Source organism: Theobroma umbraticum, unplaced genomic scaffold, assembly GCF_002168275.2.
Source record: "Theobroma umbraticum cultivar Fairchild unplaced genomic scaffold, ASM216827v3 scaffold_20.0, whole genome shotgun sequence".
Lineage (NCBI taxonomy): Eukaryota > Viridiplantae > Streptophyta > Magnoliopsida > Malvales > Malvaceae > Theobroma > Theobroma umbraticum.
The window spans coordinates 2,377,428-2,402,246 of record NW_018397266.1 but is presented as its reverse complement, the minus strand read 5'-3'; the positions used below and the strand labels follow the sequence as shown (position 1 = coordinate 2,402,246).

The window sequence follows — 24,819 nt, the reverse complement described above, 5'->3', positions numbered from 1 at the left end:
TTAAAAAAATGCTGCTTTATTTAAGAGCTTTCTCAAAAATCCTGTTTGGTCTTGTTTCTATTTTTAAGAAATAAATAAATTAAAAAAAAACTAAACCAAACAAACATTAAATCTCATCTTAATTACAACTAGGATTGGCATGCTTTGCTTTTCTTTTCACAGGCATACAGTCAAGGTTCTTTTTGTAAACCCCTCTTGTGAAATAACATCTTACTATCCCATTTATATATAAAAAAAAAAGTCTTGGATAAGGCCATGGGATGATAAAAAGAAAAATTCTTTTGCTAGGCCATGCTGGCCGATAAGCTTTCAAGTCCTTAATTGGCAGTGTCATATTATCTGGAAAAGATTTGGTAACAAAAATGGAAAATCTTGCACTGCTCATCCAAATCTATTTCAATGTTTATGTATCCATTATGATTTGATTACTATCTAAAGTATTGGAGGCAAATGGGTGGGTTAAGTATTTTTAGGTTCCAATCATTTTGAGTTCTAATCATTTCGATTTAGGTCACTTGGTTTAACATCCGAATTATTCATATTCTAATTATTGTATCATTTTTTTTAAAGTTCAATTAAATCGAATTTGGATGAATTATTTGGATTTAGATAATTTTTAAATTCCAATTATTTCAGATTTAGACCATTTTTAAATTAAGTATTCAGATTATTTCAAATTTAGATTAAGCGGGTTCGAGTTGTTGTATATCTTTCCTTTTTCCCCTCCGAGAATTTACAGTAACTCGTTAACTCTTTCACTCTCATGCCTGCCATTAACCTTTATTTTCTTTAATTCGTGCAGTGGTGGACACCGGACACCACAAAGAACACTTTAAAAGGTGTGGAAGAAAACAAAGAATATGATACCTGATGGAAATGATTGAACCAAGGAAACTTGCTTTTGGCCGAACACTTCTCATGCTCTTTTCCACTAGGGATGGATGGGAAAGAGGAAAAGAAAACAAAAAAGAGAGAATATATTCCTTTTCCCATAATTTGCAAGATGATTGCGATATTTGAACTATTTGGAGCTTTTCTCGTCAATTATTTTTCTTGGAGAGGTGGGGGAGATATCAATATCAGATATCTCTTTACATTTTCGGCGCTTCATGACCACTAGTTATGTTGGTTTAATCTCACATCTTCGGCACAATATCATTAACAATTTTAATAACATTTTTAAATAATTATTTTGCATTATGCAACAATTAATCAAGGTGGGCGACATCTTAATTCAACAATATCATTTCAAGAAAATAAATGTTTGAGTAAATAAATAAAGATACATGCATTTAATCAGTTGACTTAATAATAAGTATATATATTCGAAAGAATTAGATTCGAATTTTCTTTTCTAAATTGTATTGGATAGGAAAAATCCAAAAAAAAACCACTTGAACTTATTTCAAGTGATAAGAATGGAATGGAATTTGAGAAAAAGACCAAAAAAATTATGGGCAAAGAGAGCATGGTTCATGCAAAAACTGAAGGGATTCCATCCTCATTAAAATGGATCAATTTTTTTTGTGTTTCGTTTTGTTTTTTGTAGTTCAATCATGGCCCACTCGATCGCAAGCAATGCTACTTGCTGTTAAGGGCATGGATTGAAATGTACAACTTGCAAGATCTCTTCACCTAATTAACTTTCGATATGAATTGTTTCCTAAGGAGGCGCAACTATCAGCACCAGCCGTCCATCAATTTACAATTATTTCCTAACATCTACCAGCTGCAACTCACTTCCTGGGTAGTCAATAGAGATTGGCCCTAACCACTGCTATTTGCTCCCTGCTTTTTTTAACAAACATGCAAAGCTGAAGAGCATGGCAATGCCTTAGTTACAACTACTATTCTGTATTACTAAATCAAAGAACATATTGACATATTTTGTTCCTTCTGTTGCAAGGAGGAGGTCAGTCGTTCAACCAGTATGTCTAAGGCTTCCTTCATCCACCAATGCTGGCACACATCCCTGGCTTCTTTCACATTCAACTAAACAAGGAAAAAACAAAACGTTTTCATTATAATTAGCACTTAATTTTGAATAAATCTGCCATATATATAAATCATGAATTGGTAGTGATTAATTAAAGAGTCCTAGGAGGGGTAAGAACTTACCCATGCCCTTTGGCGCACGTTCTGCTCGGGCCAGAAGTCAAGCTCCTCCTTCACAAGCAAAGGGAACATGTAACCTTCATAAAATGTGCCATGGCTTTTGCTTATAAAGTTCCATCTGCCCAATTCACACTGTCCAAGTACAAAATAAATATTAAAGAATTAGTTCCAAGAAGTACTCCAGGAATTTTGATTATATAGACAAACTGCAAGAACAGGATTAATTGATACCAACCTCAACATTGCCTAGAACACCAGCTTCTTCAACTGACTCTCTTAAAGCAGCTTCTTCTCTCGATTCATCAAGCTCCCAACCACCCTGATTATAAAAACAAGAGATCAAGGTTAATTATACATAATTAAGAGATGCAACAAACCCTTAATTAGAGTATAGATTAATGGGTTATTATTTTATACTAGTCGGTGAAATTTGAAAATTTTACGTACACAAGTTAGAAAATTAACACATGTCCATTTAATTGTTATATTAATTTATTAATCTGTTTCAATATAATTTAAAAACTCTGATGATTTGTTTTACAAGGAACATGAACTCTGTGTGCACCTTAGGAAACATCATTTTTTGACCTTTCTGTGAGGAGATCACAAGAACCTCCAAGTCATCACTAATTGTTCCATCAGTGCTACATTTGAACCTGTAAGGAATGCACCTGCAATTATCAAAAATTGAAGAAAGTAATGAGTTTTTAATAATTCATAGCAAGCAATGATTGAATATTTCTTAATGGACCAAAAAGAGAAGGGAAGGGAAACAGTCCTAGCACAAAAAATCTGACCACAAATGGCAGGGCCCCATTCAAAGAACTGAAACCTTTTTTTCTCAAGCGTCCCAACCCAAGGACAGCACAAAAAAAAAAAAAAAAAAAAAAAGATACAAAATCCAGACCCTGACCCGAAATGAGCGAACTCCTCAACATGGAGAATGACCAGAAAGCCAATAGGAACAGGACACACTAGCTACTCACCCCACAACTTGGCGGCGGCCTAGGTCGTCATATCGCTGCAAGTGCCTTCCCGTACGAGAAACCAAGCAAACCATCCTCAAAGAAATGAAAGAAAGAATCAAACAACAAAGAAGCAAAAAGGGGACAACGGTCCTCCAGGAAACGAAATGAAGAAGACGACGATGAGGGGATCACTCGCTCCTTAGGAGTATGAAAACTGATTGTTGCAGACAGGTAATCAAAATACAGAAAGATGAACGAAGACGAGAGAGGCTTTCAAGAATTGGAAATATTAGTTGGATAAAGCCAAAGATTAATCTTTCAGGTAAAGGAATGGCTATTTAATTTGAGAGATGAGCGGAAGATGGTGGAACAACAAAATGGCTATTTATAGAGCAGAAAGAAGCAAAACAAAATTTAAAATAGTAAATAAATTGAATAATAATGATGATGGGAAATGATGTTAAAAATAAAAAAATGGTAGGTGCTAAGACGCGTCTCTTTCTCTAAGCTTCGATGCCGTTTCGTTTACGTGGATTTTCATAGTTGGGAAAATATTTTTAATTATTTTTTGAGAGAGAAAAAAAAAGGAAAATAATGTTGACAAAGGATTTTCTAAGGTCTTGTTAGCCAACACGGACACGGTTGATACAATGTTTAGATGAATGGGATCTGATGTAAATGCCGTTGACTTGTAAGAAACAGGCTCACGTGTGCGAGCATGGCCACTTTGCCACTCTTTTCTTCTCTCGCAGGCTGTTTTTTAAGGACAAGCAAAATACACTTTAGTATAATTCTACTCATAATTATCATACAAAATACAAGAAAAAGTCTGTCGAGTCTTGTTTTCTCTTTTATCTTTTTAAGCCTTGGGTTTGTTTATTTCTTTTAAATTCGTATGATTTTGAGGTTGGTCTATACTAAGCATGGATAATTGCTCTTGCATGTCCTAAGCAATAGAACATGAGCTTCAATGTCGAAATCTTGATTTCCTTTCTCTCTTTTCTTTTTTAGGATATTAAAGAAAATTGAGGATTTCTTGATAGAAGGAGATTGCTCTGTATATCTAACCTTAGCTTCTCTTTGCTAGTGCTGAGTTGGATCCCAAAACAAAGGACTAGGTGTACTTTCCATAAGTTTTTCCACTTATTTGTCTTCTCTTTTGAATTAATTTGTTAATAAAATCACATCAGCCAGCCACCGTCCAAATAGAAAGAAAGACGGTCAAATGGAGATCAATGTAAAAACCAAATATCACACCGATATGGAAAAAAAAAAACATAGAAAACAAATCATACACATATAAGATAAACAATTTAACATGCATATATATAAATATATGGTTCAACGCTCTCTATCTACATTCACATATGAGGAAACAAAATTCCATTATGGTTATGGAAAATTTACAAATTTATAAATTTCAAAAACCTAGCACAACCTCTCGAACCCATAATTAGACTCTTAACCAAGCACAACTTCCTCACCGTCCTTACCTTAACAAAAAGTAAAACCCTACGATCCTCCCAACTTCGTCAAGACGCTTTTACATTTATACAATGCAATCCCTTACCTTTTCATATACAATAACAATTCTTTCTCATCAGGCAAACTTGTTTTAATAAATAAACTTAATTACCGAATAATTTCTCAACGAATAAGCCTCCGATTTGAAGAAAAAAATTCCCAACAAATTCAAATTAAGGGAAAGCGCCAACAGAATTCCATGAGGTTTATAGCATAAGATGAATCAATGAATACTTGAAGAAACTTAGTGTATGAAGCCTAGGTAGGCTTACTATTCAGCCACCACATTGGAAAAAAGACGCCATAATGGTGACAACTTTAGGAAAGGATTCCGGAGACTTGCGTATTAAACGCAATGATAATGGCAATGCCACTTTAAACGAAAGCTCCAAGAAATTTATCCTTAAAAGTCTTGTCCTAATTAGATTCGTCTCCAGGCATCCGCCAGACACACTAGATCGAATCTATACCCTGAAAAGCTAGAGCTTTTGTGATGCCGCCAATCTAGTTGGAAAGTCTTGACGAGGATCAGCCATTACGCTTTCTTAATAATAGGTTCCAATCATCATTATGTGTGTACGACTTTATTTAAATTTCATCTAATCTAATTTCCCTTTGTTTTAAAAAAAAAGGTCATCTATTCTAATTAATTAAGAAAAGGACTTGTTATAAATAAATTAATTAAAGAGAAATTATTAATAAAATATATAATATAAATTAATCTCACTTTTAAGGTATTGTTTGCTTAGATCCAAAATAGTTTGTTCATATAAGATATTTCTTAAATATAAATATAAACAAGTCTCTTACATATACTAAAGACCACATATTAATATTTTTTGCTTCTGCTATTTCAATTTTGATCCATTTAGCAAAACTCTAACCAATGAGAACTAATGTGAATCAAAGTAATGAGCGAAGCCCAGGATCGTCAATGTGAACAACCGCATCAGGCTACAACCAAGAGCTTAATTTGCAATGACAAAGGTTTTCAAGCTTTATAAGACAATCTTCTTTTCCCATACAAGTTTATTCGGCTGAAAGAAGTCTCGTTATCTTTACGAATGAACGGTATAATTTGCATTTTGCAAGATGATATTTTCTCACAATAGATAATTATCCAAACAGAAAATTAATTAAAAGGGCATAAGTATTCAAAGTTTACCAAATGGTTCTTTCGTTTGTAATCTCCAAGGGACATTGAACCTTTGCTTTTTTGGCATATATATATATATATATATATATATATATATGTATGTCGACCCAACACCCTTTCTTTGAGTCTTCCTCGGATTCTCTTCTGTTTTTTTTTGTGGGCGAGGCGGGTGGGTTTGGGAGACGCAATACAGTAGTCAACCAACACAACAAGATCAGATGAGCTTTTGTGAAAGTATATTTCCGTGTTTCTTTTTCTTCTTTTTCCGCATTTTTTCCAACTTAAAAAATTATTTGGTTTCATGTCACTCATCGTCGACGGAAGGACTCAACCTGTAAAGTAGTGTTATCTTATCCATTGCCTTCTCATTTTCTACAATTTTTCACCTTTCATATAAGTCATAAACAGTGAGCAATAATTACGCCATAGAAGTCGTAGGTCTTATTTGACCTTATGCAAGCACAGGACAACTTCGTAGCAAATACTTCCCATAAAAGTATTTCTCTTTTCTCTTCAAGTCAACTAAAAATATGACAATTATGGTATAGTAAGATCTGGAGACGAGAATAGTTATATTAATCTTATCTTTACATTCATATGTATCTGTATCGATATCAAATGTCTATTTATAAGATAGTAACAAGAGATTATCAAAAATATATTTTGACTATACAAGTGTTTGCGCACACAGATATGTAATATATTTATATTTTTATATATCAATACATAATTTATAAATTAATGATGTAATTGTTTTTGAATTTAAGTAACTCGTATGTTCTAATAAAATTTGGTTCAATAATAATTATATGTTTAAACTGAATTCAATCCCTCATTAATTTTTTCAAAATTGTACTTGATAAAAAAAAGTAACCCATATTTGATCACAAGAATTGAAGTCACTTCACGAAGGAAATGGACTAAAGATTATACGTGTTACCAATTAAGGTGGATCAAAACAAAATTTGGAAAAATTGCACTTAAGTATTTAATTTAGTAATAGATATATGTATATGTGTTGCTTTTGCTCAATGAAACACAGTTAGAATTCTTGTGCAAGCTAGTATAAAAAAATTTAAGAAGAAAAGGAATCGTAATCTAATTTGCATCTAGTATAAATTGTATTGAACCTTGGTGGGTAATGGTGAAGTTTATACCCATCAAAAATTAAAATGCAAATAATCTGACATCGTGAGAGAGAGAAAGAGAGACTGAAGTGGAAAGAGTGAGTAAATAAAAGCTCCCGTAATCAATTTTTTAACACTATTGGGTCCCTTATTCATTCAGCAGTGGCATGCTAATGAAAGATTCGAGGATGTTTATGAACATAAAAAAGGGATCATGATTGTATTCGGTAAACAAATCCCCATTAAAAAGGCTCTCTTTCACCACCTTCTTCCAAAGGGTATTTATTTTTTAAAAAGAAATCAGGGTTAAAACAAGAAAACAATTAAAGAAAAAAACAATATTGTGGTCGCCTACAACGAGGACTTGGCGATCCCTTTGGGGTTTGAAATGGTCGAATTCACATGGAGTGGAAAAAACGTGCATGGCGCCCACTCCATGAGAATTTATTCCGTCTCTCCTTTTGTCTCCTTTGCTGTTCCTTTCTTCAAACTTATACAAATTTAGAATGACTTGGAGGACTCTTCCAAGTTCCCAGACAAAATAATAATAAATAATGGAGCAGTTGAGAGGTTTTAACTTTTCTTTGATAGCTACTCCATGTGATTGTTGCCTTAGTTGTCTCCTTCATGCCTTTGGGTTTTGGCTAAGTTTCCAAGCTTCAAATCCCCAACAACCTTTAAATAACCAAAGCAGAAGTAGTCCTTCGTATTATAGGCATTAATAATCAGACAATGTTAAGACGGTTGGGAGTTGGAGATTTATTGATCTTGTCTTGCTGGGAGGGGCATGTCAAATTTGAAGGGATTTTTTTTTTTTGAAGATTAAATTTGAAGGGATTTAATATCCAGGAAACTGGATTTGTTTAAAACCTTTGTCTGCTCAGTCAATGTGTGTCACATGGGCACTCGATACATCATAAATTTGTAGGGACTTAACCCTATTATTTTTTATTGAATTAATTGGAAAATATGGAACATTTCCAATTCAGAAAAAGTTCTTTAATTTGTTGAATCATTTAGGTGAAGCCATAATGAAAGGGTAATTGACTATTTCAAGAAACATAATGATTTCATTTGAACAATTTGTATATTAATTAATCACTGCTGGAGAGAGTAAGAAAGCTGCTCATCTGTTAACACACGCAAGCTGCTACTTCAGTTGGTGATTTAAATGGTTTTGTAAAGTTACTCAAGATGAGTCAGTAATTTTATTACCGAACATGATTCTATTAGATAATTTGACTAATTACAGAGAAGAGATTCTCTTCAAGTTTTCGATATCAAATCTTCATTTCATACACTTGCATATATAGTTTTGAACTAAAAAGAGAGCTGGAGAAAAGCGTGGATGTTGCAGTTTTGGGTTTGACGACAAGATTGATTTTAGTGTAGAAGAAGAATCTTCTAAAATTTCTAGAAATTCAGCAATCATTCTCAAACTGGTTCAAGGAAAAATGCCATCTGAAGAAAATATATACTTGCTGTCGTCCAACTTTTCTCCCTGCCGTACCCTAGCTAACAACATAGCTATAGCTATCTACTTATCGAGCCAAAAATCCCAAATCCGTGTACGCTTGAGACCGTTGTAAATTTTAATATTATAAATAAAATTTCTATTTTATTTATTGTCATGAAGTTTTTAAACTCAAAAAAATATGAAACTAAATATAGTTAATTTAAAGACCAAACATCTATCGTATCACGTAATACGAATTTCAAATATAAAATGAAAAAGCTATTACGGAAAGAAAAAACTATGAGCGTGTAGCACCCGTTTTGTTAAGATAATTGTAATTTGTTAATTTAATAATTAATTTTTATAAATATACATGAATAAAACACGTGTTCAAGTCTTTAATTCTACTTATGAAATTTATAAGATAATTTTCCGTCATAAATATGTTTAGCAATAGCTTCCGTCGTGATCATGGAAAGTCGTAGCACGCGACCAGAAAATTGGAGCCCCAGATGTGGATAAAATGGCAGCCGAGTCATAGTGATGTAACCTTGGAAGCGCCTGACAATTATCCTCCAAGGTTTACAGCCAACTTAATAACTGTTGGCTGAGGAAATTGGAGAAATTCGTATGGCTCCTCTGGATTTTGGCTGCGTCCCTTTTCTACTCCATTTACAACCACTCATGTCAAATTTCCATTATTGCTTAGGTTTGCTTTCGCCATTTCCTACCGACTCCCCAGCGAAGAAGACAATTTGTTGAAGGATATGTGCCCCTTTTTTTTTTTCTTTTGGGCTTGTACACAAAGTGATATCAATTAAAAAATAAATCTACCAACTAATCTAAAATTAGACTAAAACTAAAATGTTTCGTAACGTCTCATTTGATATTACGTTTTCATCTCTAAACTCAATTTACACACAATGCCAAATGCAACGTGTCTTACATTTTTTTAAAAAAAAATTATATATTTATATTAATAAATGATGAGATGATTCTTATACTTATACATAAAGATTTTTCTTTCTCTTATAAGATGAAAATATGAGTCCATAATAAGTTATATCATAATCTACTTAACTCTTCACTGATATGTGATCTCCATGAGAGATATTAAGAATGAGATAAGCTAAAACCAAGTGAGCTCCTCACTTCCAGAAGTGAAAAAGTTAGTGCAACAGGACCAATGGCGGAACTAGAATTTTAAGTTTGAGTGGATGAAAATGAAAAATTTAATATTTGAGGGGGCAAAATTATAAATAAATTTTAAATAAGGTAAAATTATAAAATTTGAAAATAATATATATAAATTTTAGAATTTTAAAGGGAGCGGAGCCCTTACTAGCCTCCCCTCCCTCCGCCTGTAACGAAGACATTACACAATTAGATGAGTCACGTATTCCATCTATCACTTAGATAGGATTTTAATAATAATTACAACAATTACATGTTGCAGCTCAAAGTTAAAACATTTTAATCAATTTAGGTCAATGAATTAGTGGACTAACTAATTTTGTTTAAATGTGATTGGCTTATGTGTCACCTGAACCCATGCTTATCATGCAGACATATAAGTTAAAGTTTAAATTATAATTAGGTTAAACTACTACATCGCAATACCGTTCGATTGTGGGGAAGTTAACATTCTAGAAAGAGTTCCACCTACTGTCAACACCTATATCCCATTGGTCATATTACAATATTTAACTTCGAGCAATTTGCAAATCAACAGCTCCCAAGAAAGAACTACTTATTTTGCCCTTCTCTTTCATTCTTTGGCTGAAGTTGTATATTTCACTACGTGCGCAACAAAATGCATTATAAATTATAAGACATTGTCCACTCCTGCATCGTCAGGGACGGGCTTGATACGCATTTCGATTGGGCAAAAGCAAACCCAAAAAAATGAAAACAGGCTCAAGTTTGGGTGTTTTACTGGATCTAGCATTGCGGTCTGGGCCTTGGCTTATGGATTGGGTGGGGGAGTGGAGGTAGGGAACATAAAAGAAATAATTATCTATAGGACCAAATCTATTACAACAATCAACATTCATATTCATGTATCATGCTAGCGTGACTATTCCAACAAAAATACTACAGCTTATATTATCCAACATTACATGTGTTACAGTCCACATTTTCAATTCAAAAGATAAGTCAATTAAGTAGAAAAAAGCCCTTACTTATAAACTTAAAACTTATCCTATATTTTTATTGATATGAACTCTCTGACATTCTACTTCATCCGTCTTCATTAAGAATGACTCACTTTGATCTGGACTTATATCTTTTAAGGATGTGCCACATCAATGACAATTTGAGTAAAAGAGAGACTCACTTTGTTCAAGTTTAACTTAATTTTAATATCTCTCATGAAAAGTCTCACATCAATGAAGATTTAGATAAATTCTAATAATAGTATTGCACTTGTCACCGTTTCACATCTCTAACTCAAAGAATATATCTATTAAGTAGAAGAAAAGTGCCACTTATAAATCCATGTAGAGGTGGAGGGGAAGGGGGCTAGTGGAGGCCTGACATGGCACGCGAGTCCAACCCAACCAACCATTGGGCTAACAAGCATATGGGGGTTCCTATTGGCTGGCCAGGCAGGCCACGGGTAGGTCCTCTGCGATTTGGCGGGTCAGGTGTTATTGGTTTGCGCACACTTGTGCACCCCACATTTGGGTAGCACACAATCTTGCACCCCAAGCTGCAAACCCTAAGGCGGCACAACCCTAGTGCCTAGAATTTAGGTGTCGCATGTAAGGAAGCTACTCTTGCCGTGCACCTAGGGTGCGCACCCGCATTCGATGTGGCTCGCACGCCCTGTGTGCGCAAAGTGCACACCTGTGAGCCACTCACCTAAGACTTGCAACCTACACACTTCGCACACTCGTGAGCTGTATGTGCCGCCACTTATGAGTCACTTCTAGAACACCACAAGCTCCCGCACAGGGCCATTTTGGTGGAGTCACATGGGTTGCATGGGGACTGAATTACTTAGGCTGATGTTTAAGGTTGGATACCTGCTGAATAAGTTAGGGATTATTTCCTTAACATATTTTTACTTTTCCTGTACTTTAAAAAATTTTTAAATTAACATATTTTTTGTTTTAAATTATTTACACACAGAATAAGTTAGAGGCTAGCCACCTTTATAATCTTTTATTTTCATTAAACATTTTGTATTTTGTTAAATGTTAAGTATTTTATTTTTCTCTTATTGGGGTAATAATATTTATTGTTCTTCCCAATCTCTTTTTTATATTTATTTAGTTCACATTTTCACAACAATATCCACTATTCTTCATCAAGGCTTACTTAGTTTTATGTACACAAGATTATAGTACACTTGAAACATGACTAAAATTTTTTCAACAATGTTAAAATTTTTATAATTTATTTTTATTTTTTAAAAAATTTTATAATTTCACTTTTAAAAAATTTAGAATTTTTTTAATATACTTTTTTAAAAAAAAAATAATTTTACTTCTATAATAACTATTTGTTAGGTGAGATGCTTGATAATAATTAATTAATAAATAATTTTAATAAATTTATTTTTATAAAAATTAAATTTTAAATTTAATAAAAATATAGTAAAGTTACTCACTCTTAACACAAATCGTAAGGTTTATGAAAGCAGGAAAGTAAAGAAATTGACAAAAGGTGCATCCTAATCTTGAACAAAGAGCGCTGAGGAATCGTTAGCAAGACGAAAAATGAGATTTTCAAAGGAAGGAGTGGCGTACCCAAGAGTCAGAGCTTTATGCTGCTTTGTCGTGAACGAAACTCATCTGGAAAGGTAGAAGCTTCTGTTTCTTCTATCTAATCTAAAACGTTACCACACAACCTCATCCAAGGATCCCTTCAAAACCAAAGCAGTCAACCACCCATTGGCTTTGGACACGAGTTGAAATCCTATTGGTTTCAAGGCTTACCAGAAATTCTCATCTCAGCCACGTCAATGTTCACGTCTTCAAATCTATGGGAAAAGAAATCCTAGTCCGCCGCGTGGCAGCGGAATTCTCATGCTTCACGCAACGGTTGCTGCCGGGCCGACAACTAATAAATAAATACCCTTACGGTAACAACCAACTTATATATTTTTTTCAAAAAAGAAAGATTCGAATTGATATTTTTTAAATAAGTAGATGATATATTAATTAATTTATTTATTAATTATTTGGATGCAATTTGTATATTATTTAACTCCTATTATCATTAATGGTTTTTATTTATTACCATCATTAAGATAGTAACAAGATATTTATGGATGGAACTCTAATCTAAAATCATTTACATCAAATTAAATAATTATATTAATTCTAAGCTGAAATTATTATTAATCGTATTATAAAATCAATAAATAAAAATAATTTTTATGATTAATAAATAATCATATGCTAATAATTACTATAATTCATAGATATTGAATTTAATTTATATAAAATTAAAAATTTGAGACAAATAAATTAATCTTAATTCTTAAATGCGTACAAGGATATCAATTAAATTTGAGAAAAACGTGATGAGGCGGCCAAAGACAAGGGGTCCTTTTCGTCAAAGTTTCAGATATTGAGTGAAGACCACGTGGAAAGAGTATTGGCATTGGCTGGTCCAAATTAATTTAAAGATGGAATGATGAGCCAAAAAATAAAAAGAATAAGTTTCTGATTTATTAGGTTAAGCACGAAATTAGAAATCAAGATCACTTGATTGTCCGTAGCTTGAGAATGAAGGCTCGTGGATAAGTAATGATGGGAACTTGTGCTTTAATGCGGGTGGACAATCAGGGTTGATGTGTGTTTCGGTTAACATGTGTTGGGGCTAAGAGTTTTGACACTAACCCTGACTATAATACATATCTATGTTTGCTTTTATGTGGCATGATTTCTGCATTTTTATTTTACATCAACAATATTTATAATGTTACACGTGACACATACGATTTGATATTTTTATAATTATTGCTTTTGCATGCTTTAACAAAAAGAACGATTTAAAAAAATAATCATGTAATCACGATTTTTGAATTTGTGTCAATAATGACAAAATGAAATTTATGAAAAATCGATCTAAGATTAGAGTATGGGTTATTAGTTTTTCAATTAAAAAAATAAATTATAATTTCTTTCTAAAGATGGATAACGTGTTAAATGAATAATTTCCTTTTTTTAAACAAAAAAATCCAAACTCAAAGCAAAATAATATTGAGATTCTTAATTTAGATATTTTATATTAAAATTAGAATTTTGAAGAAGACTGTAAAATTTATGAGATAAAAAAAGATTATTCTATTATGAATATTGCAAAATTCAATGAACCTTTTTATATAAAACCTAACCATAACTAAATAAACAAGAGGATATATATAAAAGTATATGAGAATGTTAAACAGAACTCAACAAATTTGGAAATAGAAGCAAAGTTGATTGCCAATTATAGATACCCTAATCTCTTGGTACATATAGGTAACCTAATTCATTAACATATCTATGCAAGTGGGTTATCTTTTTACAAGGTGTGTAGGCATCAACCTAACAATGGTGAAATGGGCAACATGCCAAGATGTGATCCATAGTCCATTTTACATTAATGCCCACACAATTGACCCCCACAATTCACTGAAATTTTCTTTCCAGGGGTAAAAATTACTAATTCATTTCACCCTTTTTGACCATATTCACAATTGCAATGAGAAAAATAGCACTTAAACATTAGGTTTAATAATAATAATAATAATAATATATCTTTCACAAAAATAATAATAAAAAAGAAATCATCAATTTCCTTGTTGTTTCCAAGTTGACCAAGAAACATCAACATAATATTTGGTATACTAACTTTCCTCAGGACTCCCATGATTCTTCTGTTTTCCTGAAGAGTTGATCAAGTCCAAATGAGGTCATTGTAGCATTAACCAAAGTTTGCATACACACTAATTTTCTATAAGTTGAATGTTAGAAACCAGTCAAATAAGAAACTCCTCCTTAACACGTGTCAAGAAGCAGTTGGGCACTTCACACAAATTTTTGAAATGGAGAAAAACAGAGTAGACAAATCCAACTTAAGGGGCAGTCTTGAGTACAGAAAAATTAAGGTTTCAAAAGAGTCCCTATGAAATAAATACAAGTTGAGAAAGCTACATTGCCCTTGCCCACCAGCTTTCTTTTCTCACTATTCATGAAGAAATCATGTCGTTTTATTTATTCACACCATATATAAACCCTATAAAACTCTCCCAAAAACAGGTATGCAAGGCCTTAGGCGTGAAGCATTTGCAGCTTTCAATCTAAAACAGAGGGTGTGGGCTTTGTTTTAGAGCTTGGGAATGGAGCAAAAGAAGACCAGCTGCTGCTACGATAACAGTAGCAGCAACAACAACGTAGCTATAAGAGATGAGGCTGGATACAAAGGTGTTCCGATTCATAGCCAAGTCATGAAGATAAAGCAAGAGTTTGAGAAGATCAAGCATCCGTCGCTGCAGCAGGCAGATATGAGACGAGTGCTCCGTGAGATCACCCGGCAACGGTCCCGCTCCCCTCTGGGATTAGCTGAAAGACCCATATCAGTTGGGAATTTATAGAAACCACCATGTTACATCATACATGGTAAATCCTCTGTAGAAGAGAAGAAGGAGAAATGGTTGCTCTCTTGGCGGCAGGTTTTTAGGAACAGAAACGACCTTGTTTCAGAGGCTTTTGTCCAGCCAGTTTCTGGATCTTTGTTCTTTCTGTTGTAGATATCCTTCTATATGTTTATGGAGAGAACCTTTTCTCCTTCTTCTCTGTCCTTTCCCTGTTCATAATAATTTTTGTCTCTATTAATATCTTATAGGACTCCATCTTGTATGGATTAAACCAGCTCCCTCTGTTTCCTTCTTTGGTTTATTTATAGCGTATCACCTCTCTGTTTTTGACTCGCAGTCGCTTCTATACCTCAACTATTCGTTGAATAGACCAACTTTATACCTTATATTACGAAAGAAATCTTAGAATTAAAGGCTCAAATCATATATGCAAGACAGCTTTTAACCCTGTTTTTTTTTTCCTTTTTTTTTCTGAGCTTTTTAAGCATATATCGCCTGCAAAGATTGCAGGATAACAGGGATAACACCAGGATTACGATTTAAAGCATAAACCAAATATCACCAGCAGGTAAAAGCGGTCAAAATTTTTCATAGATGTAAAAAGCTAAATTACTGAAACCAGCAGGAAATCGTATAGAAAATATTAAATATATACAGGGTTATAACAAGAAAAATAGCAGAACCAGAACAAGTGTAAGATGGAACAAACATAAGTTGAATGACTCTATATCATAAAAAATTAGCCTTAAGCAGTGGAGGTCTCCTTCGATGACAGAACCTTCACCCTCTTTGTGAGATCTCTCATGACATCTATAATCACGGATTTCTTCTGTATCCGGAACTGTATCGCCAACTCAGTTGAAACGGGAACACCTTGTTTCATTTGAGACTCATCATCCATTATCTTTGTGGGGAAGTGTCCCAGTGCAATCACACAGAGTGCAATAATGGTGCGGAAAACAGCTACTTCATTTGCAACTCCAAGGGGAGCTTCAGCTGATAAAGATTTTAGAATGTTCAAATCATACCTCTGCACCAATTCCATGTCATTTGATAGTATAACTCTTAAAGCAGACAATAAGCGTCCCTCTACCAATTCGGGGCCTCCTATGATTACCTATTAGGAATAAACAAAAGGGCAATAAATATTAGAATTGACCAAAATCATTTATAATAACACTAAAGTTAACTGTTAGCTGAGTTTGGTACAACTTAGGACATGAAACTGAAAGGACCAGTTGAAAGCTTAACTTTAGGGGATTTACCTCCCAGGAAGAAGGGCAGTTTTCTTCTATCTTTCTGCAATATTAAAGATAAATCTTTCTGCAAGCCAAATTTTTTCCTTCTTCCATACCTTATCAAGGCAGTCTTACTCCAATTTTTTTGAAACAGAAGCAAAGAGAGGCAAGGTTCTCCCATGTCAACAATGTGAAACAGACAAAATCAAAGTGTAAAGAGGTGGTCAACTTTTGAACTTTTTAGAATTCTTACTAATAGCATTTAAAAGTGAAACTTAAATTTGAAAAATGATCTATTACAAATCATAAACTGTTTCGTATTAGCAGGTATTATGATATGTACCCTTCCAAAGACAATAACTATTTAAAATAACATGACTGGAAGAAATAACCTTTACATTTGAAGCTTCTCCATCTAACTTAAGCTGAGACAGAACTTGTCGCTGCCATGGAGCTGGCGCAGAGAAATTGGGTGAAGAAACACCAGCAGCCATACTTGCAGCATCCATAAGAGCTCCATCATATTTAAGCTCAATATAGTCATATGGATTTGACGGCACAACAAATCCATAATCCAATAGGAAAAAGTCATTGCTTAGACAGCCATAATTGAGAAGTAAAGGATCATTTTGTTTGATATCCTTTTCAGCTACAACCTGGTATTAGAGAAAGTGAGATGTATGAGCAAAACTCTGAGCTATTTCAGCTTTTCATCAAATTAAAACTGATTGAAAGGTAAGAAAATCATATACAAGAACCTGCCTTTATTAGCATCTTTGAACTCCCAACATCTTGTTCTTGCACAATTTGGGCATTTGGATCAAAGCTATGGTTGCACATATCAATCAGAGGAAGCATCATTGGGATATCACTGCAGGTTCCATCTGGAAGCTTTTTCCCATACAATCGAAATGCCCTGGATGAGACTGCTGACATTGCCCATCCAAGGGAGGATGCATCAACATCTTGGCCACCAAAAGGGTGTTCGCTTAATTTCAGATTTTTAAGACCATTTTTTACTTCTTGCTCAAACTCCAGAAGAAAACGGCACCTTTTATTGACCTGGTTGGGGAAGAAAATCACAATTAACTTCAAAGCTAACTGCAGAAATCAAAGAAATTTACAAACAAAAAAAAGGGAATGTACACCCAAAATGGGCCAAATGAATGTTAACATTGACCATGGTTTCAAATCTAGATTTCAAGACAGCCCATAATTTGATCTGTCAAACCTTTTGTGTAGGCAAAGATTCTGGCTTCGATCCTTTTTTTTTCCCAGTTATACCGGCTTCCCACAACTTGGGTCAATGAAATTTCATTCACACAAGGAAAAGAAGATATTGCCTTCCCAATAACTTAAATAATGAAAATATATACCTGGTAAAGCAGGGGAGCATATTGCAAGTTCTTTATATCCTCTCCAGTAAAGAAGATGGGTACACTGTAAGTTTCAGGAAGATTGCTGATGTACGGCCACCAGAAGGATCCAACCTTTGCTCTTTCTTGCAGAAGTTTTAGACCCAACTTCATGGCCCATAGTTCCTCTGTCAAATGCTCCCACAGAGTCCAATTTAAAACTCTAAACAGCCCAATTTACAAAAGTTGGTAGCTATCAGCCTATATGAATACAGAAAATTTCCATGATACCACTCAATAAAACCAGAGTAGTGTTTGGTGCTATCAAGAAACTGATACTAATCTCTGATTAAACAAACAAGAAAGGAATGTTCACTAAACAGGTGAAGGAGGGAGGAACCAGCACTGGATTCATCAAATTCTCTTCTTTTTACTTCTAATTTGATTTTGACTGTCAAATTATCCAAAGATATTGCAATTTAGTCCACCTTACAATCTAGCTATATTGCATTGGCTCCTGGAATACTAGATCAGTTCTAGTTGATGCACAACACAACCCCATAAAAACTTTATCACGTGTTATAACCTTGAAGGATCTTTTTTTACATAATTCTATCTATTTCCTTATTTATTTTCTGCAGATTTTGATTTTTTCTAATCCATCTTAAAAAGTGAACGTGAAAAACATGTGAATGCTACACTGCATCTATGGGTATTCAAAGGGATAAGATTAGGAATGTATGTGCAAGAGAAAAGGCAGGGATCACACCATTTACGAACAAATGCGGGAAACATGTTTACAAATGCCCCTTTGAGATGATGTAATTTAACAGATGATATCAAGAGAAAGAGACGAAGAACATACAGTTGATGGGGGTAACAATAAAATTTATTTCAATTTTACAGAGTTTACAGAAGATATAGTCCTTATATAGGGCATAATGTGTAGAAACAGACTCAGTTTGTTGCAGCACCTTTTGTTACTAATCTCAACCTAGCTTTTTATTAGATGTCTTGAAAATATTTAGTTTTTTGAAGAGTCTATCAGAGACCTAAAAGAGCATAAATAAAAAAACTATGAAGTGCACTTCTACATGTTGAATTCTCTAGTCCTACTAATTTACTACAAGCCTAGCAGATTAAAACAAGTTTTAAACCTAGGACGAGCAAGTAGCCTACTCAAGTAATATTTTTCAATAAGTCCAAAATGTCCTTACAGTTGAAGAAATTTTAAGTAAGTCAACATGGTAACAGATAACAAGGACCAGGAAACCACCATCCTTGTTTGCTGTAGATGGAAACTGTGAGAATCAATTTGGTGTTGGACATAGCATAGAAGCAAAAAATATACACAGCAAACAATCAGCATATATAAAATACTTATAGAAACACTTTGGACCCTTTTCTTCTAGGAAAGTGCATGAAGTTTCTCAAAAGGGACAAGGCTTCTATTAGCATCGTCATGTACTCTTACACAGATGGTACTTCATCCACTGGAAGGGATAATTGTGTAGGGAAATGATCGTACATTCATCTTGTGTTGCCTATTCCTCTTTCTTCCTATATGTGGATAATTAATCCTCTCGTGACCTCAATCATACTCGATGCCACTTACTTAAGGAAGGGGTTGATGCTTTGAAAGTGCACTCATAGAACAATGAGCAAGATACGCTTCCCTCTCCTAACTCTCCATCGTCTATTCCTTAAGGCAACTCTTCCCGCATCATCCACATTACTTGTATGTAGGAAACTATGGACTGCAATTAGCCTGTGTTGCCATTATAATACTAGGCTTACTAGCTTACTAAAAGATACTTCCATTTCACTCTAATTTGAGGTTTACCAGGTTAACACAACAGGCTCTAGAGTTTCAGTATAAAGTAACTTGAAAGTCCTAGAGCATTTAGAATTTAACCATATGAAGACTCATAATCTCCTCCCTGTCAGCTCATTAAATTAATTCATTCATCTCTGGAGCAGTTTGGCCCGATCAAAGGCACTTTGTTAACTGAAGCATTCCAGTGCCATGAAGAAAACTTCATGATAAGATAGAAAAATCACAATTGAACTTCCACATTTAAGCTAATTGAAATTATCGAACCAGTTAGAACTTCAACATAATAGTTGAGCCCTTTCGTATAAGCTCAGGCTTTTCGAATAATCAGTCACCCAACTCAAGAATACCCACAAGGCCACACCAGAATCACTCAAATTCAAATCTACAAGGAGCATAAATGAATTAAGCAGTTTCTACGTTGTAAAGCGCCAAAAATAAACTCACCTATATACTTATTTTTTGGACTAAAATCAAACATTTAAAACACAATATAGAAACCAATGAATATTAGAGTCCAAAAGATGAGAAAAGAAAACCCATACCAGGAACTTGGTGAGACAAATGGAGCAAGACAGAGCCAGCCACATCTTGTCTGTCTGAATGAAACTTCAAGGGGACGTGATCAGGGAGGACGATAAGATCAGAGCCTTTGGGGATTTCTCCAGAAGCTACAAGGCCTAGGCCGAAGGTGGTGTCCTGCGCAATCTTCACAGCCTCGTGCACGAACCCACCTTCCTTTTTGACCCACTTCACGAGGTCAGGTGGGTGAGGTACCAGCCGCGTTGGGTATGAGGCCGCTGCGGCGCATGTTAGTGGACGGAAGAGGGTGAGAGAGGGGATAAGCATCTTTGAAGCGGCCATGTTTTCAAGTGGTAGGCTGCTCACTGCCGAGCGTAGCGATAGTCTATCTGCTTTTGCCGCTGCTTAGTCTAAAAAAGGGAAAAGAAAAGAAGCCACTACTCGGTTAAAAGCCTTTGGTTTATTTTTAGGGGAAATACTTCTATAATCTAATGATGCGAGGGAAGCAATTCCGAACATATCCTACGACAACAAATTTGTGGTTTATACTAGATGGTTATCATACAATTGAAATTCATCACCGATCTCAAAACCTTTGTTAGCCATAAAATCAGTTAAGCTTATTGTCTTCTCCATAGACATGACATTTATTGACTTCCCATTATCGATGCAGAAGCTCTTTGAGTACTAGAATCAGGTTCGAATTAGAACATGAGTGAGAAGATGAGGAGGTAATCGCTTGTACCATCATCTTGTTAACAACTTATAATTGATCTTGCGAAATCCCAACTCCCATGCTAAATAAAGTCCACGGTATACTCCTCATAATTCTACTCGGTATGCGGTGCATTTACCCAAATTGCATGTATAACCACCTAAGCTTTGTGCCTGCAATGTCGCCAATTACTCCCCCTGCAGCGGCTCTCTTTATTGTACCTCGATAAGCTCTATTTGAATCCACAACAACCCATCCCGTTGGTGGTGATGACAAACCCACTAGGATTTCTTCTCTTCTATTAAATGTCCGACCATGCACTGATGGAATAGCCATAGAATTAACAAGCGCAATAGCCATGCTTTTAACCGTAATTAAACGCCCTGCTTCTACCAGTATTAATCGGTCTTCAAAGATCGACGAGTTCCTCCATTTCCACAAGTACCAACATGCAATATGAAACATAATTTTCCAAGGTACCCCATACACAATTATCTTGCGGTTACTAAGAATAACTGAGAGCCAATCAGACATGGATAGTAAAATAAAAAGAACTGACCTTGTTCATTTTGAGATTGAAGTCAAAACCATAAAGCACTTGCAACTGGGCAATCCCGGAACAAATGCAAGATTGATTCTTCTTCCAATCGGCATTAAGCACAGATGGCATCATTTGACAAACGGTGTCGCACTCTCTTCTGGTTGGTGAGAATCTGATCGTGGAGGCATTGTAAAAATAACATGCATATACGTTGAGGGCCCTGCCATTTTCATGCTAAATTCCACTCATCATCAGTAGTACCTGTGTCCGAGTTAATTGACTTTCTTCAAACGTCATATGCTGGACTCACAGTAAAATTTCCGAATGGAGAAAGAGACTAGTAAGGATCATCAGAGTGGAATGATTAAGATAGTGGTATTGAACTTGTAATATGTTGTAAATCCTCCTCTGGAAAGGAGTTCACTAGGCTAGCCAAGTCCCAGTCTCCATTCAGCGTTATATAATCTCTAATACAATCATTTTCATTCACAACAGTCTCCATCATTCGAGCTGCATCCTGCAATGGGTGATCTCCTAGCCATATGTACGTCCAAAATTTTGTAACCAGCCTATCACTTATTGAACTCCAAAGTGGTGAAAAACGGCTTCTATGTATGCTATCTGAGCTTCTGGAGGCTCGAAAGTTGTATTTGCCATATAGAACTTTCACCCATAAAGCCTCTAGCCTTGATAGCAATTGCCCACACACCTTTAACATAAAAACATCATTCATTAAGTGTAACCGTCAACTGCCCATACCGGCTTCTTCCTTAAGCTTGCATAGTTCGTCCCATTTAATCAACTGTATCTCCCTATTACTTGCATCTCCACTCCAAAGAAAATGCTGACATAGGAACTCAATTCTCTTGCAAACATCTAACGAAATAAAGAAGGTTTGCATTGTATAATATGGTATAGCGTGAGCACGGATTTGACTAAAGTAAGTCTGCCAGTAAAGGAAAGAGATAATGCCTTTCATGCAATCAATCGACTACGTGCTTTATCTTCCAAGTATCTATACATATGAGCACTCTTTCGACCTTGTATCAGAGGGACACCGAGACACTTCCCCATATCCTCTGAATAAGAAAAATCAAAACATGATAGGAAGCTGTTAGTGTTTTCTTTGGAAACATTTTGAGAACATAAAAAGGTTGATTTCTCCACACTTATCCGTTCCCCTGAACAAGCACAAAAGTCCTCAAGAACACCCTTAATTATCTCCATCTGAGTAACAGAAGCTTCTGCAAACAATATTAAATCGTCAGCAAAAAATAGACGAGTTACAGGTAAGCATTGTCCACTCAATCTAATTGGTTTCCATGAGCCTTGTGACACAGCCATTTAAATAACATAGGTGAGTCTCTCCATACATAATACAAAAAAGACAGGATGATAACAGTTACCTTGTCTCACACTTCTAGAAAGAATAAATCTATTTGATTGCGACCCATTCCATAACATCTAAGAGCTACAACTCTTCAATTATAAATTACACCCGAACATTTAATTCATTAATTGATATATTATTTTTTTATTTAAAAAGTAAAATTCGAATCTCCTCTCTTCCAATTATATGAAAAAAAAACTCTTTAACTATGAATTAATATATCAATAATCTTACTTGGGATTCGAACTTCCAATGAAGTATCATGGATAAACTTCCATCTATACTGATCATAAGCTTTCTCAAGATCCATTTTAATCATCATCCACCTAACTCTCTCCTGTTTTTTCTAATCAGCCTCCGTGGGATGAAGCTTGCTTGCTGGTCTGCTATCAACGAGCTCATACACGACTTCAGTCTATTAATAATCACTTTCATTGATACTTTGTAGACTACCGATAACAAACTGATAAGCCAAAACTAAAAAATGTACTCTACAGAGGTAGTTTTAGAAATTAGAACTATTCATGAGCTACATAAACGATCACCAATCTCTGCTCCATTAAATACATTCCGAATATAATCAATCAATTTTTGTCCCACCCCATTCCTTAACAAAAGCTATTCAAATGCATATATTTATTATTAAATTAAATCTTCGGATTTATAAAATGAGAGTCCTTGAAAATTGTGTACTAAGTAGATTCATCCAAAAATAAATTCAACACTTAATTACTTGTGCAATGCCATTTTATTAATATTTTTCTTGTTTATTATTAAAAAATAAATTAATATATAATATTAATCCGAGTAATAAATAAAAAATTAGCTATAATAAAACTTAAAAGGAACTCGAGCTTGGCTTAACATCTTGAAATTTAAGCTATTCAATATTTTCCATTATGATATGAAAATGGTTGTGGATTTTACACATTTTGTTTATGGAAATTTTTTCAAAATTACTTCATTCTCATATTATGGATGTAAATATCGAATATTATTATCTCTCTTGTTAAATAACAAATATTTTAGGTAAGATTTCAATCTGACACTACTTAAATGACTTTGTCAGTCAAGTTAAGATAAAATTTGAACATGGAAATGTACATGTATACATCATTTAATCAAATTTTAAGATAAATTTGATATAATTACTTATTTCAAAAATAAATAAATAAATTTTCTTAAAAGATGAATAAATTGCATTGATCCATAACATTTGCACACTCTTTCGTGTTCTAGAAATAAATTCCAATTACAAGTTGACAATGAGCAGTCAATGAAGTTAAATCTCAACATGATTAGTTTGGACTCTCAATAATTTACATGATCTACGATTAGACTTCTCACTCTTTCTTGATGGCACGTTTGATTCAAAATAATAACTAAATCATTCTTTTTTTATTTAATTTCGCAAACCAAATGTTTCGTAAATTATATATGCAGATTTATGGTATAACTTTAATTTTTTTATAAATAATTTAAATTAATACTGCTTTGTACTCATTAATATTTTTTAAATAATTATTTTTATTATATACAAATTTATTTGTTATATAAATAAAAGAAAATCTCAAAAAACTTCCTTCTCTAATCACATAAAAGTTATGAGAAAAATTAAAAAAAAAATTAAAAAAAAAACCGTGTGCAACGCACTGACCATAATCTAGTTACCTATAATTGAAAGGGATGCTAAAAAAACCCAACGTTTGGCCACGTTTTTTGCTTTTTGGATTGCCACATTTAGGGTTCCTTTGTGTGACACGTGGACTTTTGGATGCCCCAACAAACCTGCCGGCCTTTGCAAAGTTTTTGGTCCCCGTGAGTCATATTAGGTTGCACGTGGACAAGTTTTATTGGCGTTTTTGTTTAGCACGTTGAAGGAAGAACTCAATAGAGGAGCCAGTGTGCCATTGCAATGTTTATGAGTGTTGTAAACGTTTAATTTGGTTTCCCTGTGCATCCAGATCCTTCTTTTTTGTTTTTTTGGTTACGACACTCTTCATTTTAAGGATAAATAAATAAATAGATTTGGCGGTTTGATTTTTTATATTTAAAAATTAAATATATTAATTATTTTAAAAAAATTAATTAAAATTAATCAAATATTAAAAAAAATCAAATCGATTAAATATAGAATAAATTTAGTTAGTTCAATTTTAAATTAATAGATTAAAATTTTATTATTATTTTTTTATAAATTATAATATTAAAATTTATAAACTTCATCACTAATTATATATATATGAAATTAATGATATAACTTATATGTTATAATGTTTTATA

General features: G+C 33.9%; 3 protein-coding genes across 5 annotated transcripts; 1 reads left to right on the top strand and 2 right to left on the bottom strand.

Annotated features, from left to right (window-relative positions):
* Positions 1 to 1,451: 1,451 nt before the first annotated feature.
* On the bottom strand, positions 1,452 to 3,466 carry NUDT17 (nudix hydrolase homolog 17). The gene is made up of 5 exons (XM_021437367.2): positions 3,102 to 3,466; positions 2,681 to 2,786; positions 2,351 to 2,434; positions 2,119 to 2,247; positions 1,452 to 1,992 (listed from the first exon to the last, which is right to left on the bottom strand). Exons 1-5 carry the CDS (start codon positions 3,173 to 3,175, stop codon positions 1,861 to 1,863), a joined length of 525 nt encoding a protein of 174 aa, XP_021293042.1. The 5' UTR covers positions 3,176 to 3,466; the 3' UTR covers positions 1,452 to 1,860.
* A 10,985-nt stretch (positions 3,467 to 14,451) lies between these two features.
* LOC110423386 (uncharacterized) lies at positions 14,452 to 15,215 on the top strand. The gene has a single exon (XM_021437607.2). It carries the CDS (start codon positions 14,684 to 14,686, stop codon positions 14,936 to 14,938), a length of 255 nt encoding a protein of 84 aa, XP_021293282.1. The 5' UTR covers positions 14,452 to 14,683; the 3' UTR covers positions 14,939 to 15,215.
* A 294-nt stretch (positions 15,216 to 15,509) lies between these two features.
* On the bottom strand, positions 15,510 to 20,601 carry LOC110423384 (Rubisco methyltransferase family protein). Of its 3 annotated transcripts, XM_089784757.1 has the most exons (6): positions 20,484 to 20,504; positions 19,914 to 20,300; positions 17,556 to 17,722; positions 16,942 to 17,241; positions 16,572 to 16,835; positions 15,510 to 16,058 (listed from the first exon to the last, which is right to left on the bottom strand). In XM_089784757.1, exons 2-6 carry the CDS (start codon positions 20,230 to 20,232, stop codon positions 15,687 to 15,689), a joined length of 1,422 nt encoding a protein of 473 aa, XP_089640883.1. In that variant the 5' UTR covers positions 20,233 to 20,300; positions 20,484 to 20,504; the 3' UTR covers positions 15,510 to 15,686. The 3 variants fall into 3 exon arrangements, with proteins under 3 accessions (XP_089640883.1, XP_021293281.1, XP_021293279.1); XM_021437606.2 differs by having other exon boundaries at positions 16,578 to 16,835; positions 19,914 to 20,601; XM_021437604.2 differs by having other exon boundaries at positions 19,914 to 20,600.
* Between the last annotated feature and the right edge of the window lie 4,218 nt (positions 20,602 to 24,819).